This window comes from Telmatherina bonti (assembly GCF_933228915.1).
Source record: "Telmatherina bonti genome assembly, chromosome: 13".
NCBI lineage: Eukaryota > Metazoa > Chordata > Actinopteri > Atheriniformes > Telmatherinidae > Telmatherina > Telmatherina bonti.
Window position 1 is genome coordinate 6,876,832 of NC_136611.1, and position 27,885 is coordinate 6,904,716.

The 27,885-nt window shown below is 41.6% G+C and overlaps 1 protein-coding gene across 1 annotated transcript in view; it reads right to left on the reverse strand.

Annotated features, from left to right (window-relative positions):
• The window catches only part of adamts3 (ADAM metallopeptidase with thrombospondin type 1 motif, 3), a gene marked incomplete at its 5' end in the record, with an annotated part of 230,994 nt that overhangs the window by 54,516 nt on the left and 148,593 nt on the right, over positions 1-27,885 (reverse strand). Inside the window, 4 exons of the mRNA XM_079251468.1 lie at positions 126-271; positions 888-1,001; positions 15,942-16,074; positions 21,459-21,602. Of these exons, the coding sequence (XP_079107594.1) occupies positions 126-271; positions 888-1,001; positions 15,942-16,074; positions 21,459-21,602 (537 nt within the window). The remainder of the gene's footprint in view (positions 1-125; positions 272-887; positions 1,002-15,941; positions 16,075-21,458; positions 21,603-27,885) is intronic.

Sequence of the window (27,885 nt, forward strand, 5' to 3'; positions counted from 1 at the left end):
CAGAATAATTAGAAGAAAGTTCTTTTTACAGACAATGTATCTGGATCAAGAAAAACTTAAAAGTGAGCTGTATTTATCCATCTCCTAATAATATCACTTTAGTGACCATTGCTTCAGTTACTTACGCAGGATTGTTGCACTGCCGTGTTCGGAAGCGAACTCCAGTTCCACAAGAGCGTGAGCAGGAGCCGTATTTGCTCCAGGAGCCCCAGGCACCATCTTGCTTGACCTGATTTGGGTTTTTCCACATGCAGTGACCTTTGTAGCACCACTAAGCAAGATGACAGGGTGGAAAGAGAGGGAGGAAAGGCAAGACTGATGTAAGCCAACCCTTTCCAAAAACAAGAACTGGAATATATATATATATATATATTTATATATGTCTACACCAACAATGTTACAGGAGTAAGGATGTACTTCTTCTCAGGCTGCTTTTGAAGGCCAGTGTTATTAAATAAATGCTAAAAAAAAACATTGTGGACCATTTAAACCTAGAGTTTTCGATGGATTTCTCTTTGTTTCACAACACAGTGGAACACTGAAAAGCCCATTCAGAAATGGTTTCCAAGCTTGTTGTGGGAGGTCATAATTAGCCTGCACAGAGCCTCATGGAACACAAAGCGACACCACAAGCCAGCCCTTATCACCACAGATCTGTGTTGAAGCTCCCTCCTGTACTTGTGGCCAAATGCGAACAAATGCCTGCAGCCAGAAAATACCCTGCAAGCACTTCCCAGTACAGCAATACAAGGCTGACAGGGAATGACTGGTGGAACACTGGAGTAGCAAAACACTTGAGTGTTAAAACAGATTCTGTAACTATTATTTCTATCATGTGTAATCTGTCGTGTAACTCTCAGTGTGACTCAGCGATCATGCAAACTTACTTTCCCCGGAGCGCACTCCGTTCCATCGAGAGGCGGTCCTTTCTTGGTTTTGCAGAAGTAAGGGTTGTCTGGGTGACTGCACCACAGCTGTTTACATGGATCAAATGTACGAAACTGAAACAGAGCAGAAAAAAAGGTCAGAAACTAAATTCAAAGACTACTGTAAAACGTTGCTGCTGACATTATGACTGGCGGGAAGGCATGAGCTGTCATATAGTATGATAGGAAACCTTGGATTCTTTTGAATACGTTTTAAGGAACAATGGATCCTGGCGATCTGTCCAGGGTGTACAATATCTCTTATCGGGTAGCAGCTGTGATTGGTTCCAGCCCCAATGTGACCCTACGCTGGTATAAGTGGCTATAGCTAACGCATGGATAGATGGGAAAAAGTGAAATCCATTTCAAAGAAAGACTGAGTTGACATTTAAATGATCTTACAAGAGGTTGCATATAAAAATGTACATTACCGCAGATAATGAACAAATGCAATTCAGGTACAGGTCTATTAAGGGTGTGAAGACAGTTACGCTTCTCTTTATGTAGAGCTCGGCAGTCGCCCTGCAGGCGTGAAATATGGCTCTATTGTTACAAGAAGCAAAGCTGGGCAGATCGAAAAGGTTTTCCGTGGGAATGGCTTAATGCTAATCTGTTCTCCAGGTAAAGTTATCAAACTCTTCTTTGAGGATTACAGCAGGTCATTGGGTTAATTAGAGAAAATTCAGAAGTTGACCTTTGGGGTACCCTGATCATGCCTGTGGCATGACTGGTTGGGTTTTGAGACTCCTCCAGCTGGTAAAACCCTGACACTTCCCCCGCTTCCATGAAGCTCTTTCTCACCTGCTGTTTGTTTAAAATGCAGCATATGAAGAAAATCTGATTAAATGACCATAACCCCCAGTTATCGCTGTAATTTTTTCTTTTTTTAATCTGATCCACAAACTGAAGCTGAAGCTTAAAATGTATGCAAGGCGTGGATAATCTCTACTGCTGCGCTTATTTTCCACCCTGTTTGAGTAATTACAGTCTGTTCTTTGTGTTGTTTTGATCTCACTAACTGCTGTTGCAGCCAAACAAAAAGGTTTTTATATCTCCAGCTGCAAATGTTTTACCATTTTATTCAACTGTTTTATAACTTCCCCCAACCAACAACTTGAAGAGCAATATTTAGCATGAGCACCTTTAATCTTACACATCTTGAACCATCGTATACCAGCTCCTTCAGTAGTCTTCAGGAACAGTTTTCCAGCCTTCTTGAAGGACTTTTCTCAGTTCTTTCAATGTTGACTGCCTATGATCTGCACTCTGTCAAGATGACCCCTCACCGCTTTGGTAATGTTGAGGTCTGGGTTCTAGGGGGAAGACTGAAGACTCCATCGGTGATATTGCCACTGATTTTCGGTCCAGTTTGTGTGTCAGTTGGTGAATCTCAGTCTCTTCTTCCTGTTTCCCTTCTGTGAGAATGTCTTCTTGACCGCCACCATGAAGGCATCTCTCAGGTTCTCTTACAGGTCAGTTATGGATTTAGGGGTTCTTGGTTGATGGGGATGTGGATTAATTGTTCAATAAGTGTAAATGTATCCTAGGCCAATGTGACAGCGCCCTCAGTTGGTGCCGTTTGTCCCATGCCTTCAGCCCTATTTGTTGTCAAACTAAAATATGCACAGAGATCAAGGTTTAAGGGTCAGTTTGTCAAACAGACATGACAGAATCATGTAGCGTGCTCATCCTGACACATTTTATTCTCCAGATGAAGACATTTCCAATGATATAGTTGGTTTACTGAAATCCAAAGATTTTATTTTTCTCTTTTCATTGACAGACCTTTAGAGAGAATTTGCAAAGTCAAGTTTACAAGCTTGAGCTTTTTGATTTTTGCACAAATCTTTTTGAGAAGTTTATTCCAAAACCAGCCACATTATTTATATTAATAGTCACAATCTAGGTCACAAATATAGGCTTGAAAACAGGTCTGCAATACTGGATTTAGAGATGGCACAGAGTCTATGGTCAGACACAGGGTCAGATCACAGGTTAACAACTATACATACATGCATAGACCACAATTTTGATAAGCCTTGTCAAATATTCTGAAAAAACAATAATGTGTTTTCACTTCAATAATGTATTGAAGTGAAATTATGAATGTAAGAATGGGTTACAGAAAGCAAGAATGTTTAAAATTGGACATTCATTCATTCATTCATTCATTCATTTTCTAAACCGCTTAATCTAATTCAGGGTCGCGGGGAAGCTGGAGCCTATCCCAGCTGGCTTTGGGCGACAGGCAGGGTACACCCTGGACAGCTCGCCAGTCCATCGCAGGGCTAAAATTGGACATTAAAGTTTAAATGAAATGTTTGCTTGTACATAAACAACTGAACAGAGACAAGATGAAAGAAGCCACTTTGTGGTTTCATCCATTAGATACATATTCCTGAACTTTGGTGTGAGGTGGAAATGCAACAACCATGTAGGTTATCCAGAATTCTTTTACCTGGTTAATAAATTCACGGTTATTCCACGAAATGTAGAAAAACCAGTATTTATGCAAAAATACCATTTTGCCCCATTTACAATGGGTTCTTTGTGACATGTTGCATATCTTCTAGAGGTATGTTGCAGAAAGGACCACCTGCTTTTACAGCCACTAACTTTTACCAGCAACATCAGAGCCAGAAAACTGATTTTTTTTCCAAAATCCAAAGAAAAACTTGGAGAACAAAACTACTTTTGGATGAGAGAAGATCTGGCTGCTTGGAAGCAACATGTGAAGAAAATGACAGGTGACACAAGGCTTTCGGTCTCTACTAATTCCTGACAGAAGTGCCTGTCTCTTTAAATGACCTGCTGTGTTCACCATCCGGCCTCACCGTGGCACTCTGAGGAACAACCCTACATTGTGGCTTTTAAAGCATCTGACATACTGAAAATGTCATTGTCAAAAAAAAAAAAAAAAAAGAATTACTTCTCTGGAAGCAGCAGCAACGCGTGCCAAAAATGTCGTGACAAATGTCACTGAACTTTGTGCAGAAGTTGGGTTATGGGTCATACACTGACACCCAAGAACAGAATGAGACATTTTTATTCTTTATTTTTTCAGTCAGCTGAGCTCTATTTAGTCCAACCAGTCCAACATAGATTTATATCAGAGGTGTCCTCAAGCTACTATCCTGCAGCTTTTACATACATCCCTCCTCCAAATCACAGGAATGTCTCGTTACCAGGCCTCTGCAGAGCCGGATCACATGCAGATGAGGGAATGCAGCCATTTGATTCAGATGTGTTGGAGAGGGGAGGCATCTAGAACTTGCACAATGGTACATCTCGAAGGCTTGCGTGAAATGTGATATCAGGTTTCCTCCTGCAACAAATGCTGCAGGACCCTTTTTGCAATATCTGACAGGCTTTTCGAAATGGAGGCGTTTCCATTTTCACGTCTTTAATGCCATATCTATGTTTTGCACATGAAAAAGCAGCTAGTGTGGTAGAAATTTATGCTTCTCAAAGTTCAGTTCCATCAGGTTATAATTTCCTGCTTAGAAGTAAAAATAAAAGATGCAAGAAATGAAATTGTATTGTTAAAATAAAAACAACAGTTGAGTTGACAAAGGACAAATGTTGACCTTTGTTGTTTGGCTTGAATAACATCTTTTAGTTTAACAGAAGACCGTTTTGGTCAAGCAGTTCCATTCCATTCAGCTTACCTATTAAAGCAAAGAAAAGGAATGCGGCAAAGTGCTGACTTCTTTGCATTCAGCACATTAAAACTAAGTCAAGCATACAAGGCATCAATGTGCAATGCTACGTGTGCAGCTTCTCTCTTCTCACCTTCGTTTGCCATCTGAGAGCACGACTGTGTTGGCGTTCCTGCTGCAGTTATGCTGGCAGTGTTTCTCTATCCTGGTCCTCAGGGACCCCCCAAACCCCCCTGCCTTGCATGTTTCAGTTGTTTCCAACTCCTCCACATTTGATTCAAACTAATTGAACTGCTTGTCAAGTTCTTCTAAGGAGCGACTCATTTGAGTCAGGTGTATTAAAAGATGGAAATTTCTGAAACGCAATGCATCATGGGTAACACAATGTGAAGTATGTATAGCTCCCAAGCGGCAACCTCTGGCGGTTATAAGTGAAGCCTATTCGAAGTGCCAAAAATTGCAGTCCCCCCCTCATCCACTCTGAAAGAGAGCAAATCCCCATAGACTCCCATGTTAAAAAGACCAGCTTCACAGCAGAAATAAACATGTTTACAGCAGGAATAAACATGTTTACAGCCTTTTACAAAAAAACAGTTTAGGTTTAATAGGTCAGGTTTACCTTCATGATAACTGTGGGGGGAGTGATTTTTTCTCTAATTCCTCTGTTTAAAAGTAATTTTATTCTGTAATTCGGTATATTTAGGGGCGTCCGTTTGATTGCCAGGTACCCGATGTCCCGCTTCAAGAACGTAGAACAACCGCAGTTTTTAGCCAGTTAACTACGTGACTTAGCTTTAGCCTGTTTATCTCCGTTAGCTGGTTAGCAGGGTTAGCTCTTAGCTACAGGCAGGTCGGAGTTTACTAGACGTTAATCATCCACCCCCACACTCACAGCCCCCCTTTCAGGTCTACCTCTTTGCCCATTTTTGTATTTTCTGGGAGAGATACCAGATGAGCTTCAGTTCAGCTCTTCAGAAACCAACTAGTGACGTAACGGAAGCTCCGCCCATCTTTTATATCCAAGGTAGCGCCTGGAAAATGTAGGCAGAAACTATTGTAGGAGGTTTTTTTTCTAATCTGAGAAAGTTTACATTTAAGCTATTTTGCAAATCCATTGTGCTACGTTTGGTGTTTTCAGAAAAAGGTGTTCTGTGAAAGTATTCTTTAACTCATTTGCATAAACGCTGCATTTTATCCTGACAAGCTAGAATTCATTCTTAATTAACGTACGTACTTTTCATATGCATCAGCTTATATCCATGGAGCATACCATGTCTAACTAACTGATCCTGAAGAAAACATGGCCGCGTCCAGAATATCAGATGGGCTTTTATGTCTGAACAAGTGGAAAGTCTGCAGGTCTGTTCGCAAAGTGGACAAACTAATGCCATCAACAGTTAAAGACAAAAGTATTTCCCAATTTCTCAATTCCATAGAAAACTGAAAGTGAATTAAGGTAAACAAACGAGACATTGGACTTTTTCTGGATCAAGCTTGTTAAAAATGCTAATGGGCTTAGAAAACAAAACAGTGTTCATTCAAGAAAAAAAAAAAAAAATTATATCCTTAATTCAGAAAAAGAGACTCTTTTTCCAAGTAAATGCGATACGCTACCGTAGCAAAGCACCTCCTATTGTTTGTTTCTTAATATTTTTAGGTGTCATTTTCTACTCTTTAATGTCTCTGAATGTTCCATAAATGTTTGATGAAGACATTTCCTAAATGGATCTCTTCATCCCTTATGGATGACAGAAACAATGAAAAATCAGAACTGAGGTACTTGCTAATGGAAATAAGTTCTGACAAACCTGGGAAATTGTTTCCAAGTTTCTATTCATCATTCAGTACGGATAACTTTCAGTATGAATCCGTTTTTATGTAGTTTATATGTTTTCTTTGTGCATACGTGGAGAAGGTTGATTCTAAATTGGTTCTAAAAAGGCAAGAGTGGCTGAAAATTTGCCTAATTGGTCTCTTTGTTGACCCTGTGGTGCCCTGTGATCTTTCCAGGGTCTACCTCCCTTCTCACACGATAGCAGCTGGAATCGGCTCTTCCAGTCCCAGCAGAGGCGATTCCACCCTGAAGCGGGTGAAGCTGGACATCAATCAACGGCTAAAGTGTTTTGTTATGCGGAATTCAGAAAGTAGTGATTAAAAGTAGATTGTCTTCCCACATTATTTCTGAGCACATGATAAAAAGAACTTAATTAATCAGCTTCTGAATCCTGCAGCGTAATGAGACTGAAGATGAATGCTCTTCCTCCTCCTCCCGTTCTCCTCCACTGTTCAGGCGAGTGGTTTTTAGTTTGCAGAGGCACACACAACAATTACCTGGAGACATGACTTTTCCTTTTTTTCTTGACACCCCCCTCTCTACCCCCCCCTTTTTTTTTTTTTTAAACCTGTGACAAAATGAATTCACTGAGCTCCCATAGACAGAAACCCAATTACTGCTCTATTCTGCTTTATTTACCAGATGTGGGGGGGGCGGCGCAGGCACGGGTGCAGCCGGTACATACAGCCCTTGTATGCCCGTCATTCTGTAGTTGATTTAAAGTGTGTGTGTGAGACGTGGTTGCATGCCTGTGAGTATTTACAGTGGCCCGGAAGGCTCATTGTCGACACCCACTGATGCTCACTTTCTTTAGAAACTCGCCTCCATTGTTGCGTTGATGTTTCGCCACTTTGCTTTCGTGTCTGCGGCTGCTACACTCACGCTTATCATCGGCAAGCAGAGGAACATACCTGTTTGGAAGTAAGTTTAAATCTCCATTCTTGGTGAAGTCTTCGTATTTGTTGAGGTAATCCGTCACATTAGCAGACTTTTCTCCTGAGAAGCCATGCTGCTGTGATGGATCCAGGATGTGGTTTGCTGAAATCTGCAAGGCCTTTCCTGACAGAAACCTTGTCTGGATTGGAGCAGATGTTCTAAAGCCTTCGTGTACTTCTCAGCATTGATGTGGAAGCTGCTCATGACAAAGGCCTGAACGCGACCCCATCCCATCACAGATTCAGGCTTTTGACTGATCTCTTAATAAAAACTTCCTCCTAAAGATTTTTGGAAGTCATCCGACCACGGAGTAGTTTCTCAGTTTGCTTTCGTCCAGGGGTGTCAAACTGAACCGGCATCCGGCAGGTTTTTGTTATTTCCCTGCTCAAACACGCCTGATTCAAATCAAATGGATCCAACATTCTTCTTGTCAACCTGTTCATTCATTTCAGTCAGGCGTGTTGGAGCATGGAGACAACAAAAACCTGCAGCATACTGGCCCTGGAGTTGGACACCTGTGCTTTAGACCATTTTAAATGAGCTTTGTTCCAGAGAAAATGGCATTTATTCTGGATCCTGTTCAGGCTTCTTCTCCACAAAACAGAACTCTAACCTGTATTTGTATATGAACGATGCTCACAGAGTGATATCTGGAAGTCTTCCTGAGCCCATGCAGAGATCTCCAGCAGAGAGTCATGTCTGTTAATTAGTGCAGTGCAGCGTGACGGCCGTAAGATCACACACAACTAATTTAGACCTTCGGCCTTGATCCGCACACAGAGATTCCCCTTGATTCTCTGAATCTTTTATTCATATTATACGTTGTAGACGGACATTTTCAATATTCGCAGGATGTTGAATATTTTTATGATAAAGTCCTACAGCTATTAGACACAGCTGGTCTTTATATCTGAGAGGCTCAGCCTCTCTGAAATGCTCCTTTTATACCCAGTAACATGACTGACCTGTTGCTAATTATCTTAATTAGTTGTCTAATAGTCCTTCAGCTGTTGGTGATTCACAAAAATGACATTTTCAATTCTATAGAAAAGAATAGATTAAGAAAAGGTCAGAAATACACACTTACACATTGATAAATAAATAAGAGTTTAAGGCATAGAAAGGGCCTGAAGAGCAGCAGACAGGCAGAGAGGTGAGTTATGTTACACAGCGGAAGGCTGGGGACAGCAGCTCCGATCTTTAGGGTTGGTGGCCTGTGATTATTGGATGCTTCCCTGCTGCAACACACCTGATTAAAACAAAATGGATTTCCAACAACTTGTTAAGTTCTGCACAAGTCTGTTAATGACATTCATTTGAATCAGGTGTGTTGCTGCAGGGAAAAATCCAATATCTGAGACACAGCGACCCTCAGGGGCCAGAGATGCTGATCCCTGCCGTTAGGCAAGGTGTCCAGTTTTACAGCCTAAAACGCAGTCGATGGGGCGGAATAGCTGCTACATGATTAATGTTTATTTACAGTGTGTATAGCCCGAAGGGAAGAAACTGTTTGCGAGTCTGGAAGTGTGAGATCTGTTGACGTGGATGCCGTCCAGATGGCAGGAGGTCAAACAGCTGGTATCAGGCATGTGAAGGGTCACTGCATTTATTTATCTCATTTTATTTCTAAGGGACCATGTACGATTCCACACATAATTGATTCCATTTGATGCAATGCACCAGAGTAAGCCTTAGGCTAATTAACATCTGAAGTCCCCTGGCAGGGCCCACAAAAAATAAAAACCAAACACCACAGTTATACCTCCCCAACCTTCCCAGACACACAAACATTTTGTCTGCACAATGAGAAAATAAGGCTAAAATTCAGAGTGCCATAAGTCAGTTGTTACAAATTCCATATCTTGTTTTTATAGTGGTTCAGGAGTTCTGATGGTGGATTCACCTGCTTGTCCCAACAGGGAAAACAGAGCAAGATTGCATAAATATAAATTTCTTCCTCTTCGTCTGCAGGAAGAAATGATCTAATATGTCTGTAAGTTGTTAGCTTGTACTTGATGGTTTCTGCCATTTTCATTGTGTGATAGGAAGTTAGGGCTTGAGTAAGATAATTAAAGATACTGATGGAAGATATTTAAATTCAGTGAAACAAACTGATTCTTGATTATCGTGTCTGCAGCTGGAATCTGCCTTGTTTTACTAAACATACCTTTCTCCATTCAAAGCCACTCACATACATCTTGTATGGCATGAGTTAATGTAACATGTATATACAACACAGTGCCATCTGTGTATGGTTGTAAGTCTACCATGAAAGGGACCTAACAAAGATCATTGAGGTCGACGCTTTGGACTTTTCATAGAACTGAAGCATCCATCTTCATCTCCAACACGTTACAGCCCTTTAGGATGGAATTACTGCTAGTTCTTGTTTCGGAAGGTTAGAATAAGGGAGTTTAGATACAAGGATGGGCTTTCTGCATGTCCAAGACAATGACAACGTTTCCCTCCTTCTGTGACATGCTAGATGCTTGTTTCAGAGCAATAATTCCTCCTCAAGCCAAATTCCACGTGATCCAGAGCAGGATTACATTTGTTCAGATGTGCTGTCAGATGCTATTAGAGTGATGGATTTGACTCTTCTGAGGCAACAGGATCTGGATATATAACATCTAGGTAGGGCAGGAAGCCACTTCTATAATCCTCTGCACACTTTTACTGTCCTTATATGTGGTACCTGGATTACCACACGCCTAGGAAGTTTGTTATGACAGTCTCCACTGAGAAGAGATAAAAGTCACGCAACCGCTTCTTGTCCAGGTTGTGTTTCCTCAGGACACGCAGGAAGTGCAGCTAATGCTAAGCCTTTCACACTAAAAGGCCATTTAACGCAAAAAGGGCTTTTAGTTGGATATGCAAACGAAAGCACACTTTCTTCCGTCTCCTGCATCATTTGTACGTGTAACTGGAGTGTTTTCAGGGGCCTTGTGGATACGGAGCAAAACCACCAGAACCCAAAGAGGCAGTGATGAGCAGTATAGCTGACATGCCATCAGTAGAGGAACAAACCAAAGAAGAAGAAGCAGGACAGGAGGAATGACTGCAAGAATAAAACACTGGATGTGGAGATGTAGAGGATCCAGGCTGCTGGCCATGAAGCTACAGTAAAGGCCCTTCTTGCTCTCTTATGTACATAAATGAAAACGTATCATTTTCAGACATGTTACATCTGTGTCTATAAATTGATGAATTAATAAATGTAAAAAAAATAAAAGAGTCAACCGTAGTCAAGAGAAAGCTAGCAACTATTCTGGTATTTTGTTCAGCATATGGTTGCAATATTTGGCAAAATATTAAAAGCGGATCATGTGGAATTACATCGCATCCCATTACATGGAAATGATAATTTATTGACCAGAAAAAAATAGATAAATCCAAATGCATCAATAAAAATCAAACATGTTGGTATCAAATTATACATTTATTTATATTGTAGCCTCATTATGTCTTTTTCTTTTAAAGAGCATTATAAAAAATATTTCAGCATAGAAGAACATTGTTTTTAATGTTTGACAGTGACCTGTATCATAACAATATCTCTGCCCTTTGTAGCAAAAAAATCCTGAGAAAAATCAGATAACAATTCATGAAGTTATTGTTGTGGTTGGGCCGACACCACAAAAATCAATGCATTGGAGGCACATGGGAGACCCATCCAAGATGGCAGCGCAATGAGACGTCAACTTGTATCATAGACTGTATATAAAAAGATGGGCGGAGCCTCCATGACATCACCAATAGGTTACTGAAGCGCTGAATTGAAGCTCAGTCAGCGGTTCCTACCATCGGCATCTTGGCAGGGGCATGCGTGTCGTCTCGCCCTGAAAATACATATATGGGCAAAGAGGTGGAGCTGAGAGGGGGGCTTGTGAGCATGGGTGTTGATGATTGACATCTAGCGAACTCTGAGCTTTCTGTAGCTAAGAGCTTACAGAGCTAACCTGGAGATAACAGGAGCTAACCAGCTAACGGAGGTAAGTGGGCTAAAGCTAAGTCACGTCGTAAACCAGCTAAAAACTGCGGTTGTTCGACGTTCTTCTGACTTGAAGCGGGAGATCGGGTACCTGTCAATCAATAGGACACACCCCTAAATATGATGAATTTTGAGATTAAATTATTTTTAAACGAGCGAGTTAGAAAAAAAATTCACTCCTCCCACAGTTGTCATGAAGGTAAGCCTGACCTATTAAACAAACTTTTTTTGTAAAAGGCTGAAAACATGTTTATTTCTGCTGTGAAGTTGGTCTTTTTAACATGGGAGTCTATGGGGATTCGCTTTGTTTTGCAGCCCCTAGTGGATGAAGGGGGAACTGCAGTTTTTGGCACTTCCACATAGGCTTCAATGTTAACCGCCGAAGTTGCTGCTTGGCTTGTATACTATGCAGCGTCTACCTATATATGTCTATGTTTTCTGTTACTAGCTGTGTGTCAGCCATATTGCTTATCTTTCAAAGACAAACTTTTGGTAGCACCTGCTTAAGATCGGTTCCCACCACACCGTATCCTCCACATAGCTCTGAGGAGGTTTGGGGTGGTTCTATCTTCCTACGTATGCAGAAAACTATGTCTGATCACGCAACCCGTCCAGCCTGGAAGCAGATGGTCTCCAGCAGCAGAAGACCACAGCGGGTTCCCTCCTGTCAGTAAGAACAGGAAACTGAGGCTACAATTCACACAGACTCACCAGAACTGGACAATAGAAGATGGAGAAACATTGCTGGTCTGATGAGTCTCCAGTTCAGCTCCACATTCACATGGTAGGATCAGAACTTGATGTAAATGACATGAAAGAACGAATCCATTCGGCCACCCAGCACTGACTCAGGCTGCTGGTGGTGTAATGGTGCAGCTGTGGTAATCACTGTTTTTATTTGTATAATATTTCAGATACTTTTTTCCTTCCAACTAATTATCTCTTAACTGAACTGCAGTGCACATACTCGTGTTAAGTGGTTGCTCTTTAATCTGTTCTTCCTCTGTTTTTAGATTGCTCTGTCTTGTGTTGATTGTTGTTAGGTTGTATCACCAAACGCTTCACGTGGATGATCATCATGCTTTCATCACAAAATGTATTTGGCATTTTGACTCCCTACAGTCACAACAAGAGGCAAATTCTGCAAATTTACATTTGATAACAGCTAAAATCTATTTGCTATTTCAAATGACATCAGATCTGCTCTGATCATATCTCAGTTTGGAGATGTAAAAACAAGATCAGTTCCCAGGGTAGGATGGGTTTGTTTTACTCTTTATTTTATTGCTTTTATTTATTTAATTAATGTTTTGCAACACAGGGTTTCATTTACTCATTTGCAAAGCTGAAAGCAAATCAATTATTTATACTAACATTGATGTAAAAGATAATTGGCTTTGGAGCGTCTGGCATGCAGCTAATGAGCCAGCAGGTGGATAATATGTGGAAAGGCTGAGTTTTAAAGTGGAGAATCCATCCAGCTCATGCTAAATCCTCATCCTGAATTGATTTTTAAATAGGTACAAAGGGGGGGGGGGGGGGGGGGGGGGGGTTTCGAGGCTTTAAAGCTGGGGTAGGTAATGTTGGGAAGCTAGCGAGATGTGAAAGTGACGCCCTGTCTTGGCTCCTCCCCCTCTGGTTTTGCTCTTTGCGTGATCCAAGGCTTTTTTTCTTACTTCCGCCAAGGAGGTTATATTGTTTACTGCCGTTTATCTGTTTGTGTTCAAGATAACTCAGACAGTTCAGGTTAGATTTTCATGAAATTTTCAGGACTTGTTGGAAATGTGAAAAGGAAGAAGTGATATAATTTCGGTGGAGATCCAGATCACTGTTTGGATCCAGGAACTTTTTAAAGGCCGTGGCGGAGGTTGGCGCTTTTCAAGTGTTTTTCTAGTTCGCAGCTTTTTCCACCAACGATTTTCTCTTTCTCGGCTGTTTAGCGGGAGGAGGCAAATAAACCGAGCCAGGTCGGGAAATCCTTCCTGCATTTTCTCAGCAATGAAGAAGCCACGGACATTAAGAAATGAACTTCAATTTGGCCAGAACGTTTGGATTGGTCAGCGTTTTAACAGATTTACAGTAAACTGAGGGGTCTAACTATATTTCTTATTCTTCATGATTACAAAATGTACAGACTACTATCAGGACGAGGAACCACTTCACCCAGAGTAAAAAACATGTCTCTGATCAGGATTACCTACCCAGCTTTAAAGAGAGCTGAATCCCTAATTACAGTTTAAACCACATTTTTATAATAGATAGATAGGTATAATATTTTTATACTGCATATAAAATTAGTTAAATTGCTTTTGCAAAGTGCTTTTTGGCACACTTCCACTTTCTTGCTTTTGCATATTGTTGCTCTACTTAAAATCTCATTAAGATCTAAATATGCAAAAGGTAAATTCTAGCTATTTTGATCAGGGCTGTTTATATAGTTGCAGCTATTTCAGGTGTTTAAACGTATGAGCTTCTTACATCATCCTGAAAGTGTTTTGGCATAGCTTCTCCTTAATGCTAATCGAGCGTTTTGCTCCGCACGAGGAGGAAAATTCTAAAATTCCTAAATCTAAACCCTTTCTGACACCAGAAGCAGCAATATTTCCTGAGCTGCTAAACTTAGTGAGAATGTGGTTTCTCAGTTGCAAAAAAGAAAAGGAAAAAAAAAAGCAAAATGCAGCGAAATGCTCCTGAGTGTGAGATGAGAAAAAGCTGCTGGTGGCAGGAGGACACCTCTGCTGTTGCTAATTAACAGTAATTCCATGAAAAACCTGCAGAGAGACCAACCTGAAACCACACAGATGTCTGAAATTTCAGCTCAAAATGAATAGTTACTGCATGCATTCTCAGTATTTATTGACAGAAAACTGGGTCAGGTTTAGACGGCTGGAGGTGACGCTTCAGAGGGTCAGATCCAACACTGGTGGTGTTAGCGGTCAGTGGCAAACTCTACCAAAATGTCTGGCTTATTAAATACAAAGCAGAGATGACAAAACGTGAAATTAATTCTGAGACATGTTTGGGGACACTTGGCAGTCTTTTAGCTACATCTGACTTCTGAGAGGAATGTTTGGCTTGTGAACGGTCAGATTCTCCACACCGCTCACCAGCTAGTTGCAAACTGTGTGCGTCTGCCAACCAGTGCTGGAAGGAAGGACAGTGTTCAGGGGGTTTTAGAGAACTTGTTCCAGAGAAGAAACCTCCGGGCTGCTGTCAGTAAAACCAAAGAGTGGGATACAGATGTGAGGTGGGAGGGGTGGGAATAACAGATGAAATTATCAGAAAAGAAATAAAGAATAAGGAGACATGAACAGCACAAATATGTAGCAAATAATATCAAGAAAATCATCATCCCTTCTAATATTTGAGCTTTACTGAGGTGAGTAATCATGGATTCAAAGTAGCATCTCAGAACTTTAGAAATCTTCGTTTTGGCAAAGTGACATTCATTACGTACATTCCTGTGGCATCCCACGGCTAAAACACACATTTCAGAACTTATTTTTTAGCCTGATAAATCATTTCAGAGTGACTTTTCTTTTTTAGACACCGTATTACACACCAGCGACTGCATATCAACACTTTAAACATGGACTATGGTGCATTCAGCAAAGTGATGCATCATAAATGATCAAGAAAGGTGAAAACAAAGAAAGAAAAAGAAAAACAGGAACATAACAAGAGATAGGAAAAGAGTTAGTATCAGACTTTTACTGACTAGACAGAGCTCAGAGAAGAGACAGGATGCAAGATGGATGGCAGGATTTCTTAGGAGGTCCCTGAATCTGCCAAAGTTCAGTAGAGAGGCTTTAAAAGTGGAAAACTTTACCTGTTTAAGCCTGGAAAATCTAAAAAACCACCTCATACAAGAAAAAAAAACCTGAAGAAGAAACACTATACGGTCCTCATCACACGGTCAGACCACAGTAAAAAGCTCATATTTTGTTTTGGCCCAACTGAAAAGAGGCCATGATAACTCTGCGACACTGAAATCTACAAATTCTGATGCAAACGAACCAAAACAACAACAATGGATCCGTCTTAGACACGGAATCAGAAAAAAGCAGCAAACGTTGAAAACAACAGGTCTGGTCAGTTACCAGGACCTCCAGGGTCATAGTTACTCATTAGATGCTTCAGGTTTTTCCTGCAGGCTGAACACTTGACTCACACACAGAAACCTCATAATTTTCATTGAGACGAGCATTTGTCAAAAACCAGACTTAATAAAAGTAATAGAAATCATTAAAAAAAACTTGCAGCGTTGTTCTGCCACTAATCTGCTGAAGTCCTTCGCCAAGGACAGATACCAGACCGAGACAGAATGACGGACATTCAGTTTTCTGCAGAGAGACCGGGATCCAGATGGGTCCGACATGCAGACTTCTGTTTGAAAATCTTCTTGATGGGTCCGATTTTTTATTAGGCTGCCACTAAAATGACTAACTTAATCTGACCAAATCATCTCTGCTGTTATAACGAAATCCAAAAAGAAAGTTTCAGAGTAAAAAACTCATTTCTCTCAGTTCATCAGCAGCATATGGACAGAAGATTATTTTCTTTAAAGATATGTAAATATCCCCCGAGGTACTCACTGAGGTGCAGATCTTGTAGCCGACTCCAAAGTCAAAGCGACATTGCTCATCCATGGAGTAGTTGATGCCTGGAAGTTCAGGAAGCTGCGGCCAGTCGTGTTTGAAGGGGTCGTCCAGGAGACAATCATATGTGCTGAGAAATACAGAAAACAAAAATTCTAAAATAGAGAAACTAATTCAAAGTAACTGAAATATAACATAACAACTAGCGGTGGAACTTCAACACGAGGAGTCATTAATTAGAGAAAAATTAACGAATCAAAAGTTTAATCACAGAACGTTTATGAATGCACAATTTCATGGTGGACTGATTACACTGAGGGACACTGCTTCCACTAAAACTTAGCACTTTAGCGCAATATTTAGCCATTTTTTAGAACTCTCTGGCGACTCTCAACAAGGGGAACGTGGAAGTTGCGGATTGCGTAAGCCCCTCCCCGTCCAGAAGACCACACAAGAAGTTGGTCCTCACACAGCATCCAGCTTCAAGCTGCAGTCGGAGCGGAGGGGTCTTAAATAGATCTAATTTCCATGAGAACACATGGATGACTTGTTGACAAGCTGTGGGGGACTTCAGCCTTACTAAAGTGTCCATAGCTCAGGGACTGCAGTCGCAGTGAGGCTTACATGATTTATGCTCCATGTATCCATGTTGAAATCGCATGGAAAAAAATAAATCACTCTTCTAAGTGCTCAGAATTGTCTTGTGTGGCATTTTAAGCCACAAACAGACAAAAAACTCCTATAAAAAAACAACCCCAGTGTTAATTAGATCTTAGCAGACTGAAATTAGGCGTTATAACAGCTTGATTTAAAATCTCCATTTTTATGATGTCATAAACTATTAAGCTCCTCCCTCTGCTGGTCTTCAACACCACCCATGTCTGTGTGGGGTTTGCTCGCCCCACCAGTCTTCAGCCCATCTTCATCCCGACAGGAAGCAGTAGGAGCTGTGGCCAGCCAGATGGACGAGGCTTCTCTACATAAACTCCCAGAATCACAGTAAAAAGAAGATTTCTGGAAGTAAGCGTCGCCTGAGCAGTGCTGTCAGGGTGGGTGAGAAAGAAGCAGCTGCACAGCGTTTACCAAAGCAGGGCTCCAAAGTTTAACTGATATATCGGAGAATTGTTTCTGATTGGGCACAAAGTGCAGTCCATTTCCACTTTAAGAACCAGGAAAGTAAAGTAAAAAGTAGTGATGTTCCTTTTCAAATCCAGTAACTAATAATGCCATTACAATGCACGGAAGTAACTAATTACGTTTTTGAGTAAGTACCTCAATCATATACTGTACATAAAAGATGGCAGGAACCTCCGTGACGTCACCCATAGGTTTCTATAGAGCTGAAATGAAGCTCGGTGGGCGGTTCCTACCATCACCATCTTAGCATGTCGTATCATCTGGAAAATACAAATATGGGCAAAGAGGTGGAGCTGAGAGGGCGTCTGTGAGCGTCATGGTGGATGATTGACATCTAGTGAACTCCGAGCTTTCTGTAGCTAAGAGCTAACCGAGCTAACCCCGAGATAACAGGAGCTAACCAGCTAATGGCGGTTGTTCTAGGTTCTTCTTACTTGAAGCAGGAGACTGGGTACCTGTCTATCAAAAGAACACGCTCCTAAATATGCCGAATTTCAAGATTAAATTACTTTTAAACAGGCGAGTTAAAAAACTTCACTCCCCCCACAGTTGTCATGAAGGTAAACCTGACCTATTAAACCTAAAATGGATTTTTGTACCAGGCTGTAAACATGTTTATTTCTGCTGTAAACATGTTTATTTCTGCTGTAGACATGTTTATTTCTGCTGTAAACATGTTTATTTCTGCTGTAAACATGTTTATTTCTGCTGTAAACATGTTTATTTCTGCTGTGAAGTTGGCCTTTTTAACATGGGAGTCTATGGGGATTTGCTCTGTTTTGCAGCCCCTAGTGGATGAAGGGGGAACTGCAGTTTTATGTACTTCTACATAGGCTTCACTTTTAACCACCGGAGGCTCCTTCCGTCTTTCATATACGGTATATGACCTAAACACTTAACAACATCTCCTCCTGCCCTCCCACTCAGTTAAAGTCTTGTGTCTCCCAGTGAAATCAGTTATACTTGAACAGGGCTGCTCAATTTGGTCCTGCAGGTTTTTTATTGTTTTCCCTGCTCCAACACACCTGGCTGAAATGAACAAATCATTGTGCAGAACGTTTTAGGCCAGGGATCCTCAATCCTGGTCCTCGAGTGCCGGTGTCCTGCAAGTTTTCCAAGTGGAACACACCTGACTCAGACAAGCTCTGCACATGTCTGCTAAATACACCTTGATTTAAATCAGGTGTGTTGCAGCAGGGGCACTAAGAAGAAGACCTGGTTTGAGGATCCCTTTTTTAGGCTGTTGAGCCAGGTGTGTTGGAAACCTGAGAGTGGATAAATGTCTCAGCTGCTGTGGATCACAGTTGGGCTCTTAGTAAGCCTGCTGAGTGATGGAGGACAAATATTGAATTCTGCAAACAGAATTCAATATTTTCTTTTTTTATTCCAGTGTTATCACATCGCCCTCATAATCTCCATGCTGACGGTGTGTGATGGGTGGTGCACCCATTGAAAGAGTAACACTGTAGACTGTTGGAGGAATGATTACACACGGCTACAGTCATTTCCTCTGATTCACCATCAATAGTTTGGAGTCCATGCTTTCTCTCGACTTTCTCTCTTTAATTGATTTTTCTTCTTTTCTACCAAAGCAAAGAATGAAAAATCGACTCCGGCGGCGAACTAAGCTCAGAGCATGAATGCAGGAGTCGAGGGGTTCACACATCCTCGCATTCCTCCGAACATTAGCTGTTCCGTTGGTATGCTATGGTTGTTCACCCCGCAGATTACACAGAGCTGACCTTCCACGCTGACATATAAATATTTTTTAATTTACTTTAAATACATTTCCTGCAGTATAAGAGCCATAAATAATTTATTGCTTCTTCATTTTTTAAAAGCAGAGTGTGACATTTTGATGCTGGAGCATCTTACCGGCCAAAATGCAGACTTGGAACTGTACAGAAACACACACAAGTGTGTGATGGATAAATCTTGTAATTATGATATGGTGAGCCGATGTAAAAGACAGATGGTTAGATTGTCTCACTGGTTGTAGAAGATATTTCCTACTTTAAAATAAAGGCTGTCATTCTAAGTTTCTCCAACAGTGTGCAATAACATAAGAAATGGGATTAAAGTTACTGGATATCCTGAACTGAGTGGTTGATACCAAAAGCAGTTGTATTATTTTGTTCCAGTATAAATCTGATTTGTACAGAAGCGTAGAGCTGTCATCCTCATAAAAAAAAAGTTTTGGCCTTATCACGTTATAACGTGGTAGTTTTATTGTAAAAACTCTCGGCTGCCCGGGAGCGCCTTGGGACCAAAGCACCAAAATTTCACAATGTCTCAACCCAAACATGAAGAAAAACTATCAAATTCTGGAAATGAGCCATTTCTGATCTCCTATCCACCCCGCACACAATTTCCTCATCTAAAGTCAAAAATTCACGCTTTCAGATACGTGATAAGTTTCACGTTTTTACAATAAACTATCACGTAATAACGTAATAAGGCCCAAACTTTTTTTTATGAGGATGACAGCTCTACACTTCTGTAGATTTGCATCTAAACAACTGCTGCACCATTAAACTTTAGGATGCAGTGACACCAGGATAGTCTTTTCATTAATTTCTTCACAAAATTGTGGAAAATAGACATGCCTGAGCGTTTCTGCTAATTGGTTTGGGTTTGTAAAAATAAGCCTGCAAGCCTCGGTCTGATTGTGGACTCGGCTCAGTTGTAGGGGGGTGTATCAATGCGGACTGACATAGCGTCCACGCTGCACTTTGGTCAAACGAGCCAAACCTTTACAATAATATATCCCCATTCCCACCAGAGGAGGCGCTGCACGAGCATTCAGCAAAAGAGAGGACAAGACCGAAGTGAAGAAGAAAATTCCACTTGTGAGCTGAACATGAAGCACAAAAATGATCAGTTTTTGGGTTTTTGTTGTGTCTTATGCAAGTATACTGCAGAAATACACTGCATCAATGGACGCAGTATGAACACCAGACGAGGCAGAAGAACCTTAACGCCATCACTATGTATTTACATAGAAAAAAAAGAAGTGAGTTTTTTTTGTAGTCCTCTTCCTGTGGTCCGCTTGAAATGGACAGAGACCTGTTTGTGGGCGGACCGCTTCTTTGACCGAATCAGATTTCGTTTGACACATTTACATTTCCCCAAACGAAGCGGACTTTCCGAGCAAACAGACTCGGATTCGGATCATAAAGCTGATGTGAACGTGTCCTTAGTGAAACAGAGCAGCAGGGTTAGACTGAGCATAAACTTGCTTCGTAACATCATGCTTTCTCAGAAAACTGACTCCATCGTGAGCAAAACTCGTCACAGACACTTCTCACAAAACATTCGGAACATCAACTTTCAGCTGGAATATTCAGAAAAAGTAGAGTCGATGCCTACGTCACAGACGCAAGACATTTAAGTAGGTTAATGTAACGGTATTTCTTTCATTTCAGACAGTTATTGCGATAAAACAGTGGTCCATAACTGTGTCATCACTTCACTGATTAAATACCAACAGACACTCAGTTTTACCCAGATTGTTCTGTCAGATTATTTTTACATGAAGCATCTTTAATGCAACATTTAGCTTTTCAACAATTCGTCTTATGTGCACGGTGATGCTGATGGACTTTTCAAAAGGTTAATACAGTTTTCAAGAGAAACCATGTCCAGTAATACATAAAATAAAAAAAAAAAAAGCAAAAAAAACAACTTAGGTTTTCCCAGGTTTGACCGAAAGTCGTCGACGTCGTAGCGAATCAAAACTGGAAGTTTCTGCTGGGATTAGCAAAGTAGTTTTTATTTCATTCTAATCGACGTTGGAAACTGGGTCAGAAAACAAGTTTTTCCTGCCAAAGGAGGAAACACGAGTCCTCCCTGGTCTGCTGCTGCCTTCAGGCAACAAATACAGTCTCCATAATACATTAACTTTTAATTAAAAAAGAAAAATATGTTAAGTAATTATATAGTAACAGTCCAATAAAGTTAGCTTTGAGAGAGGGTTTGACCTTTGAACTCTGCTTCCTGGGTAAGAAATTGTGCAACTGCTCATAAAAGTATTTATTACTCAATAAGTTGAAGTACAATAAAAATAAAAAGTAAATTTGCTCAAAAATCTAAAAGCACTAAAAGTATTTAATTGTGTTTATTTGTTTGCTTGTTTGTTTATTGCCTCAGGGCAACATTACGCAGTCAGACGAGTTTCTCAGCTTGCCCTTAGGATGATTTGGAGCTTTCCTGCTACGCAAAGCTTGACTCGGACAACCGTCTTATTACCAAGACTGCATATTTAATCTCCAGCTGATCAATTAAATCAGGTGATTGGAGTCGAACTGCAGAGTGGAGGAGTAGAAACACAAACCCTGCTGAAGAACGCCACAGTGGCATCGGCTACCAGCGACTTACTGGATGTATCTTTTCAGCTCCTGGCCGCTGCACATGGACCAGTGGTAACGATGGAAGGCCGCTTGCACCAGTGGAGCCATCACGCTTCCCATCGCTGTTTCATCCCCGCAGCGGTTCCCCTGGCCATCGTGCTCCATGCCCAACCTGCCGCCAACAGGAGAGAGAGGCGTTTACGCTGCTGCAGGTTTACATGATGCATTAAATTCACCACATTCTTCCACACATCCTGCAAAACTACAGTTAAAGCTGCGTGTAAATGACACCTTTCCCCACATATTCAGCTTCTTCTTGTTCAGCAAGCAAAAAGGAATAAAAAAAGAATATAAATGCAACCTCTATCCGTATAATCTCCACTGATTCCATGTTTCATTCATTAATTCTTTGTCCCTTTTCTCCTTTCTTTGGCATTTCATTAGGCATCAGGTGCTGTTTGAGACATCATGTTGGTTAAATCCCTTTTAAAGCTGACTTTAAACAGCTGATTAAAAAGCTTGAGGCGACTTGCAGAGGAGCATCTCCACACCTGGTAACAGCAGTGTTCCTATAACAACACATCCTGGGACTGTGTCTCTAGCGGTCATTCTTGGGGAGGTTCCTGAAGTGGACGGATCCCCCAGAAATCGTTTCCTCGCAGCAGCGTCAAGCCAGACAGGGAGATAGAAACCTAAAGGCAGGTTTTTATTTTGGAATAGATGCTTGTGTGTTTGGGCTGCGTGTGTGTAAATATGAAACTGATTTTATATTTTAAAGCATCTGTACAAGAAGCGCCAAACAAAGTTTGATTTGATATGAATTGAAAACATAAACCAAAGAAATCCGGAGATTTTCAGGATCCAAACAGACTGAGCACTCTGGGAACGAGAGAGAGAAAGTGGAAGCATTGGCTGTTTCAGATACCTGGGAGTCTACATCTCACCGGGGCGGCACACATCAGGCGGGAAAAGCCCAACAGAGGAAGCTGAGCCGTTCTCAGAAATCTGCTGGTCCACTGTCCTCCTGCTGCTCTGCATGCTTCGCTAGCTGCACGGCGGCAGACAGGAAAACCAAACAGCGGGTAATGAGAACGGCAGAGAGGGCCTTAGGTACCACATTGACCACATTGACCGCAACATGCTGTTGCTGAACCAGGAGGTGGTAGACTCGACATAGACGACAGTTTGGTCCGTCTCCTGCATTGGTTACATGCATAATTTGGTCTCTTTTCAAGCGGCTTAGAGATTAACTGACACAGAAAACGAAGCGATACCGCCGGAAATCACGGGCGGCAGCGTTGGGTTGTACAGCCGACCAATGTAAGGAACAAACCAGAGAAGAAGCGGAACAGGAAGAGGAGGATGATGCAGAAGAAGCTGAAAACAGCAAAACAAAAACTTTCTTCTGGTGTTTTCAGAAAGTTGTAAACAACCTTATGGCGACGCATTCCCGCTACCAGCTAGTGTCGAAATGCTGAAGTGACCTCTGAACTTGACATTGCCCTCTAGTGGATGAACTGAACAACTATGTCAACGTAAAAGATGCATAGAAGGATGAGGGAGGCGACAAATGACAACGATTGAAAGAGACATCCCTGTTTCCGTACATAAAGGAGCAGAAAAAGGCCTCCAGCCTGTCGTTTGGTTTGCAGGACTCTGAAGCTTGTTCCATCCTCCATGAGAAGCAAGAACTGAGTTCTTGCTCTCGGGGCTGCAAGAACAAGAAAAAACTTCTTTTTCGTCAGGTTCATCCATCCTCCATGAGAAGCAACTTTGTAGCGGGGAGGGGTCACTGCAGGGGGTGATGTCTGCTTTATGTGCCATGAACCCGGTTGTTCCCTCCACCAGGTTATGTTTTTCCCGGCGTCTTTTTGCTCAAGATAACTCAAAAGGTTACGGACGGATTTTTATAAAAATTCCCAGAGTTGGGTTAAAAAAAAAAAAAAAAAAAAAAAAATTTCAAGAGTTGTTGGAAATGTGAAAATGAAGAACTGATTAAATTCTGGTGGTGATCCAGATCACCGTTTGGATTCAGGAATTGTATAAAAAGATCCTTTAACATTGTGCTTGGCAGACGTTTCCGCTCTCCGAGTTTCTAGTTTCATATTTAACGAGCAGCTTAGTTCGCGGCAGGACGGGTCGTGCACGCGGCAGGACGGGTCGTGCACGCGGCATGACGGGTCGTGCACGCGGCATGACGGGTCGTGCACGCGGCTGGATCCGTGTTTTAACGGCACATGTAAAAATGTTGGTACTTTCTCAGCACCTCGATCAGCTGTTTTATCAATACAATCCGTTTTACCTGCAACAGTAAAAACGCGGAAGCAGCAACTCTGCTTCATGCTTTCTCCGTGTTAACCACGCCCACCTCACATGTCCGACCAATCACACGATACTTCTCGGAGCCCCGCAAGAAAAAAGTTCTGCCAGCTCGATGTGTCAAGAACTGTCTTCAGAAACGTCCGGGAGAACAAAATGATGTCATTTTGTTCTCGGAACCTCAAGAACAAGAAAAAAGTTCTGGTTTCTCGTGGCGTACGTAACAAGTCTGAGTCTGCCAGGGAGACGGCTGGTGAATGGAGGGTCTTGAGCCGGCATGGCGTTCCAGATCTTTGTGGAGGAGGATCAGGATCAGTTTCATAAACACCCACTGGCCACATCAGATGCCATATCAGATAAATTTATTAATACTTATTCAACAAATCATAAGACAGCAACTCAGTGCATTTAAGCAACTTGTTGAAGTTCAAACTGAGCATAAGAATGTGGAAGGAAGAGGATTTAAGTGTCCTTTTGGTGCCAGATGGCTTCTAGTCTACTCTGTTAAATCAAAAGAAATTCCCACCCCAGTGATTCTGGACATTTTCCTTTGTGTTTTGTGATTAACATGTGATTAATTTTTCATGCGCTTTTATGCAAAAACAATTACTTTCAGGGAGGCTGATTGTAAAGGTCCCTTCTAATCATGTTTATTGTCTCCTAATTAGTTTAGCTTTGTGCTGAGGTTTGATCATTAGCAGATAAAATGGGAAAAAAAAAAACACAGACATTAACTGTGTTTTTAGGAAACTCCTCCCAGTTTTGCAATTTAAATTGTGCTTTTCATTTAGCAGCTTCTTACAGAAGAGAAGAACAAACTGCAGGAGCAAGTCTGGCAGCTAAAGGCAGTTCATGCTCCCTGCAGCATCTAACACACATTCATCAGCCACGTTATTAGGTTTACCTGTTCAAATGCTTCAATTATCTCATCAGCCAATCACATGGCTGTAATTCAATGCATGTAGTCATGTAGACATGCTGAAGACCACCGTAGGAAGGTAAAAATGAGCATCAGTCTGAGAAAGAGAGATTTAAGTGACTTTGAACGTGGCCTTGTCTCAAGTCTGGACCAGAATGCCTAGTTGGTGTCAGAGGTCAGAGGAGAATGGACAGACTGGTTGGAGATGATGGAAAGATCCAAGCTGGAAGCAGATGGTCTCCAGCAGCAGTAGACCACAGCGGGTTCCCTCCTGTCAGTAAGAACAAGAAACTGAGGCTACAATTCACACAGACTCACCAGAACTGGACAATAGAAGATTTCAGCTGTAAGATGGAGCTGTTAGGGTCAGAATTAGGTGGAAGCACCATAAAAACATGGATCCATCCTGCCGTGTGTCGACGTGTCCGGCTGGTGGGGGTGTAACCGCTTTTTTCAATGGATCTGAACTGACTCGCCTCATAAAACTAAAGTTTAGGTCAGAAATGTATAAAAGATATAAAATATGATCCCCTCTGCCTTGTTTCAAAACTGAAATCTCTTGTTACTCAGTCAGGTCTTATCACTGCCGTTATAAACATGTTTCTCATGTCTTCTATGTCACTTTTACATTTATGAACTTCATCCATCAGGCCAGACTGGGTCTACTGGTGGCCCAGTTCGCCTTCTTTTAAACCAGAGGTGCCCAGCTCCAGTCCTCCAGGGCCAGAGTCCTGCAGGTTTTCCATGTGTCCCTGCTCCAACACACCTGACTCAAATGAAAGTCATTCCTCAGAACTTCATGCTGGAACAACACCTGCTTTAAACAACCAACAGAAAGCACTGCTGCGACTCTAACGGAGACAACGGATTTGGATTTTCCAAATGTTGTTTATCGCTTGGATGCAAACAACCTGAACGTCTTTGTGCACGTTAAAACATCTGTAAACCATTCTCACCGAGGCCACACTGGTCAGTGTACGTTTTATAACGTGTAAAACGGCACTTTTATCTGCATTTGTTAACGTTTGATCCCGAAACTTTCCGTGAAGTTTGACAGACATCAAAGTTGTTCATCTTCATCTTTCAGTGCATTTTTAGTGATTTCCTTATCAATGTTTTCTGTCAGAGCCCTCACTTTCACACCGAAGAGACTGAACAATCAAGCTATTTTTAAAGCACTTTTCATACACAAATATGTAACACAAACTGCTACATATAAGGCCTGATCAATAGTGACAAATATTATAATCGCGATTATTTTTCACTGAAATTGAGATCTCGATTATTTAACACAATTATCCAGTATTTCTAAACAACGCTGCACGTTGTGGTGTTCTAGACTCTGTGTTGTGCATTATAATCATTTAATGCAGTTGTTTAAATCCCAGTTGTTTAATCTGCTTTTACCATGGCCCCACACAGTAAATATTTTATAACAAATATGTATTTCTTTTTTACAACACTTGCTAAATATGCTGAAGTATAGGAACTATTTTACGTTGGCCTGGATGTACGTTTTATGCCAAACAACCGCTGCAGCGCATTTCACTCATCCACCTGTTAAAAGACGGCTGATCTGAACCAGCTGGTTAACGCGTTGCTATGGTAACGCCCCGTAACGGAGGGATATTACAGTGTTTAACTCGTCGAACTATGTTTAGGAAAATAATGCAGCCTGTTGTCACTGACAATGGTATAAACTATGTTTAGGTGAACTTCCACAACCTACTGCAGTTATTCTACATTGACCTGCAGCCGGAGCCGACTGAGACTGGCCGCCTGGGAGTGCTTTAGGACGGGAGAGGCTCCCGCTGCTCCTTCCTTACAGTAACTGCAGAACAATATGTGCCTTCAAGTCAGTCGCCACAACACCAGAAAAGTCTCTAATAACTCCAGTAAAAGCTGCTAGATTTGTCGCTTTTAACAATAAAAGTCTCCAGATTTAGCGAGAAAGTCTCCAAGTTGGCAACAGTGTCTGAATGAAAGCAAAGCGGCTGTGGGAGGAGTTTACAGCACAGCGCTGCAACGCCAGAGACGCTCGATTAGCAGCTGAAGACAGCAGGAGAGGAAACTGCAGAGAGAAAAATAATCACAACCTTTTATTTTTATCATCGTTGAAAACTCAGATCGTAGTTGAGATTAAAATCCGATTAATCGCCCGGCTAGTACATATTAAAACCATAAAGAAAAGCCAAATAAAGAAAAAAAGTTTTGACTCTTCAAATCACTCAGATCCCACTAATCAGACACATAACATCCAACACACACACGAATGCACAGACGTAGATGAAGTTACGTGTCTGTAAGCGACGTGCTAGCCCTCCCCCGCCATGTCGGGGAAGCTAAGACCCAATAAAATAAAATTAAATATGATTGAAAAACAATTTTAATCCAACGATAATTTATAAGAAGCTTCACTAATAAATTAAGTCTGATTCTGCCTCTTAAAACTATCCAGAGTCCAGAGATGGCTGCTCCGCAGACGGAGGAGGTGTGTTTTTTAGTAAATGGTGCGGAGACGTCAGCAGTATCGTCATTATCGGAGGTTAAATTATCATGAAACCGAGGCAGGTACGAGACCAGAAGCCACAACATCACGAGGCTGCAGGGCTCCCATGCAACCTGTCCAAGAGGTCAAATCCATTCCAAGAAATCTTCATTTCCACCCACATCTTTAATCTGATTCTTGATTCAGAAGCCTCGTGGTGCCATGCTCAGCGTTTCTCCTGACAGGAGAATAAAGAAACAAAGTGAAGCCGTAAGCTACAGGTACAAGCTGCTTTCCTCACCATCCTGGCCTGAATGGACAGCTAGCTAATCAGCATGATGACATAACATAAACCCAAAAATGGAAACGAAAAATGCCAGATGACATTTGCAGGTATGTAAAGGTTGTCGTACATCAGCGTACAAATAAGTTTAGTATGAAATCCCGACTAAAATGTCACAGGTGTCCTCCAGGTATCTGACATGCTGCATCAGAGGGACGTGGGAAAGTCTCGTTCTCGCCCTCACGCTGATCATCCAGCAGCTTTTCTTCTCTCCTCTTCGTCATGAAGAATCCCTCATCGAGACTCATCTGATCTGTAGCACTTCACTCATCCTGCTGTGGACCTCATGTAGCCTTACCCCCCTCCCCCCCGCTCAGCTCAGAAGCTGCCTCAGCATTTATAGAGCCCCCCCTCTCAACTGACAGGATTTAATCTTCACATTGAAT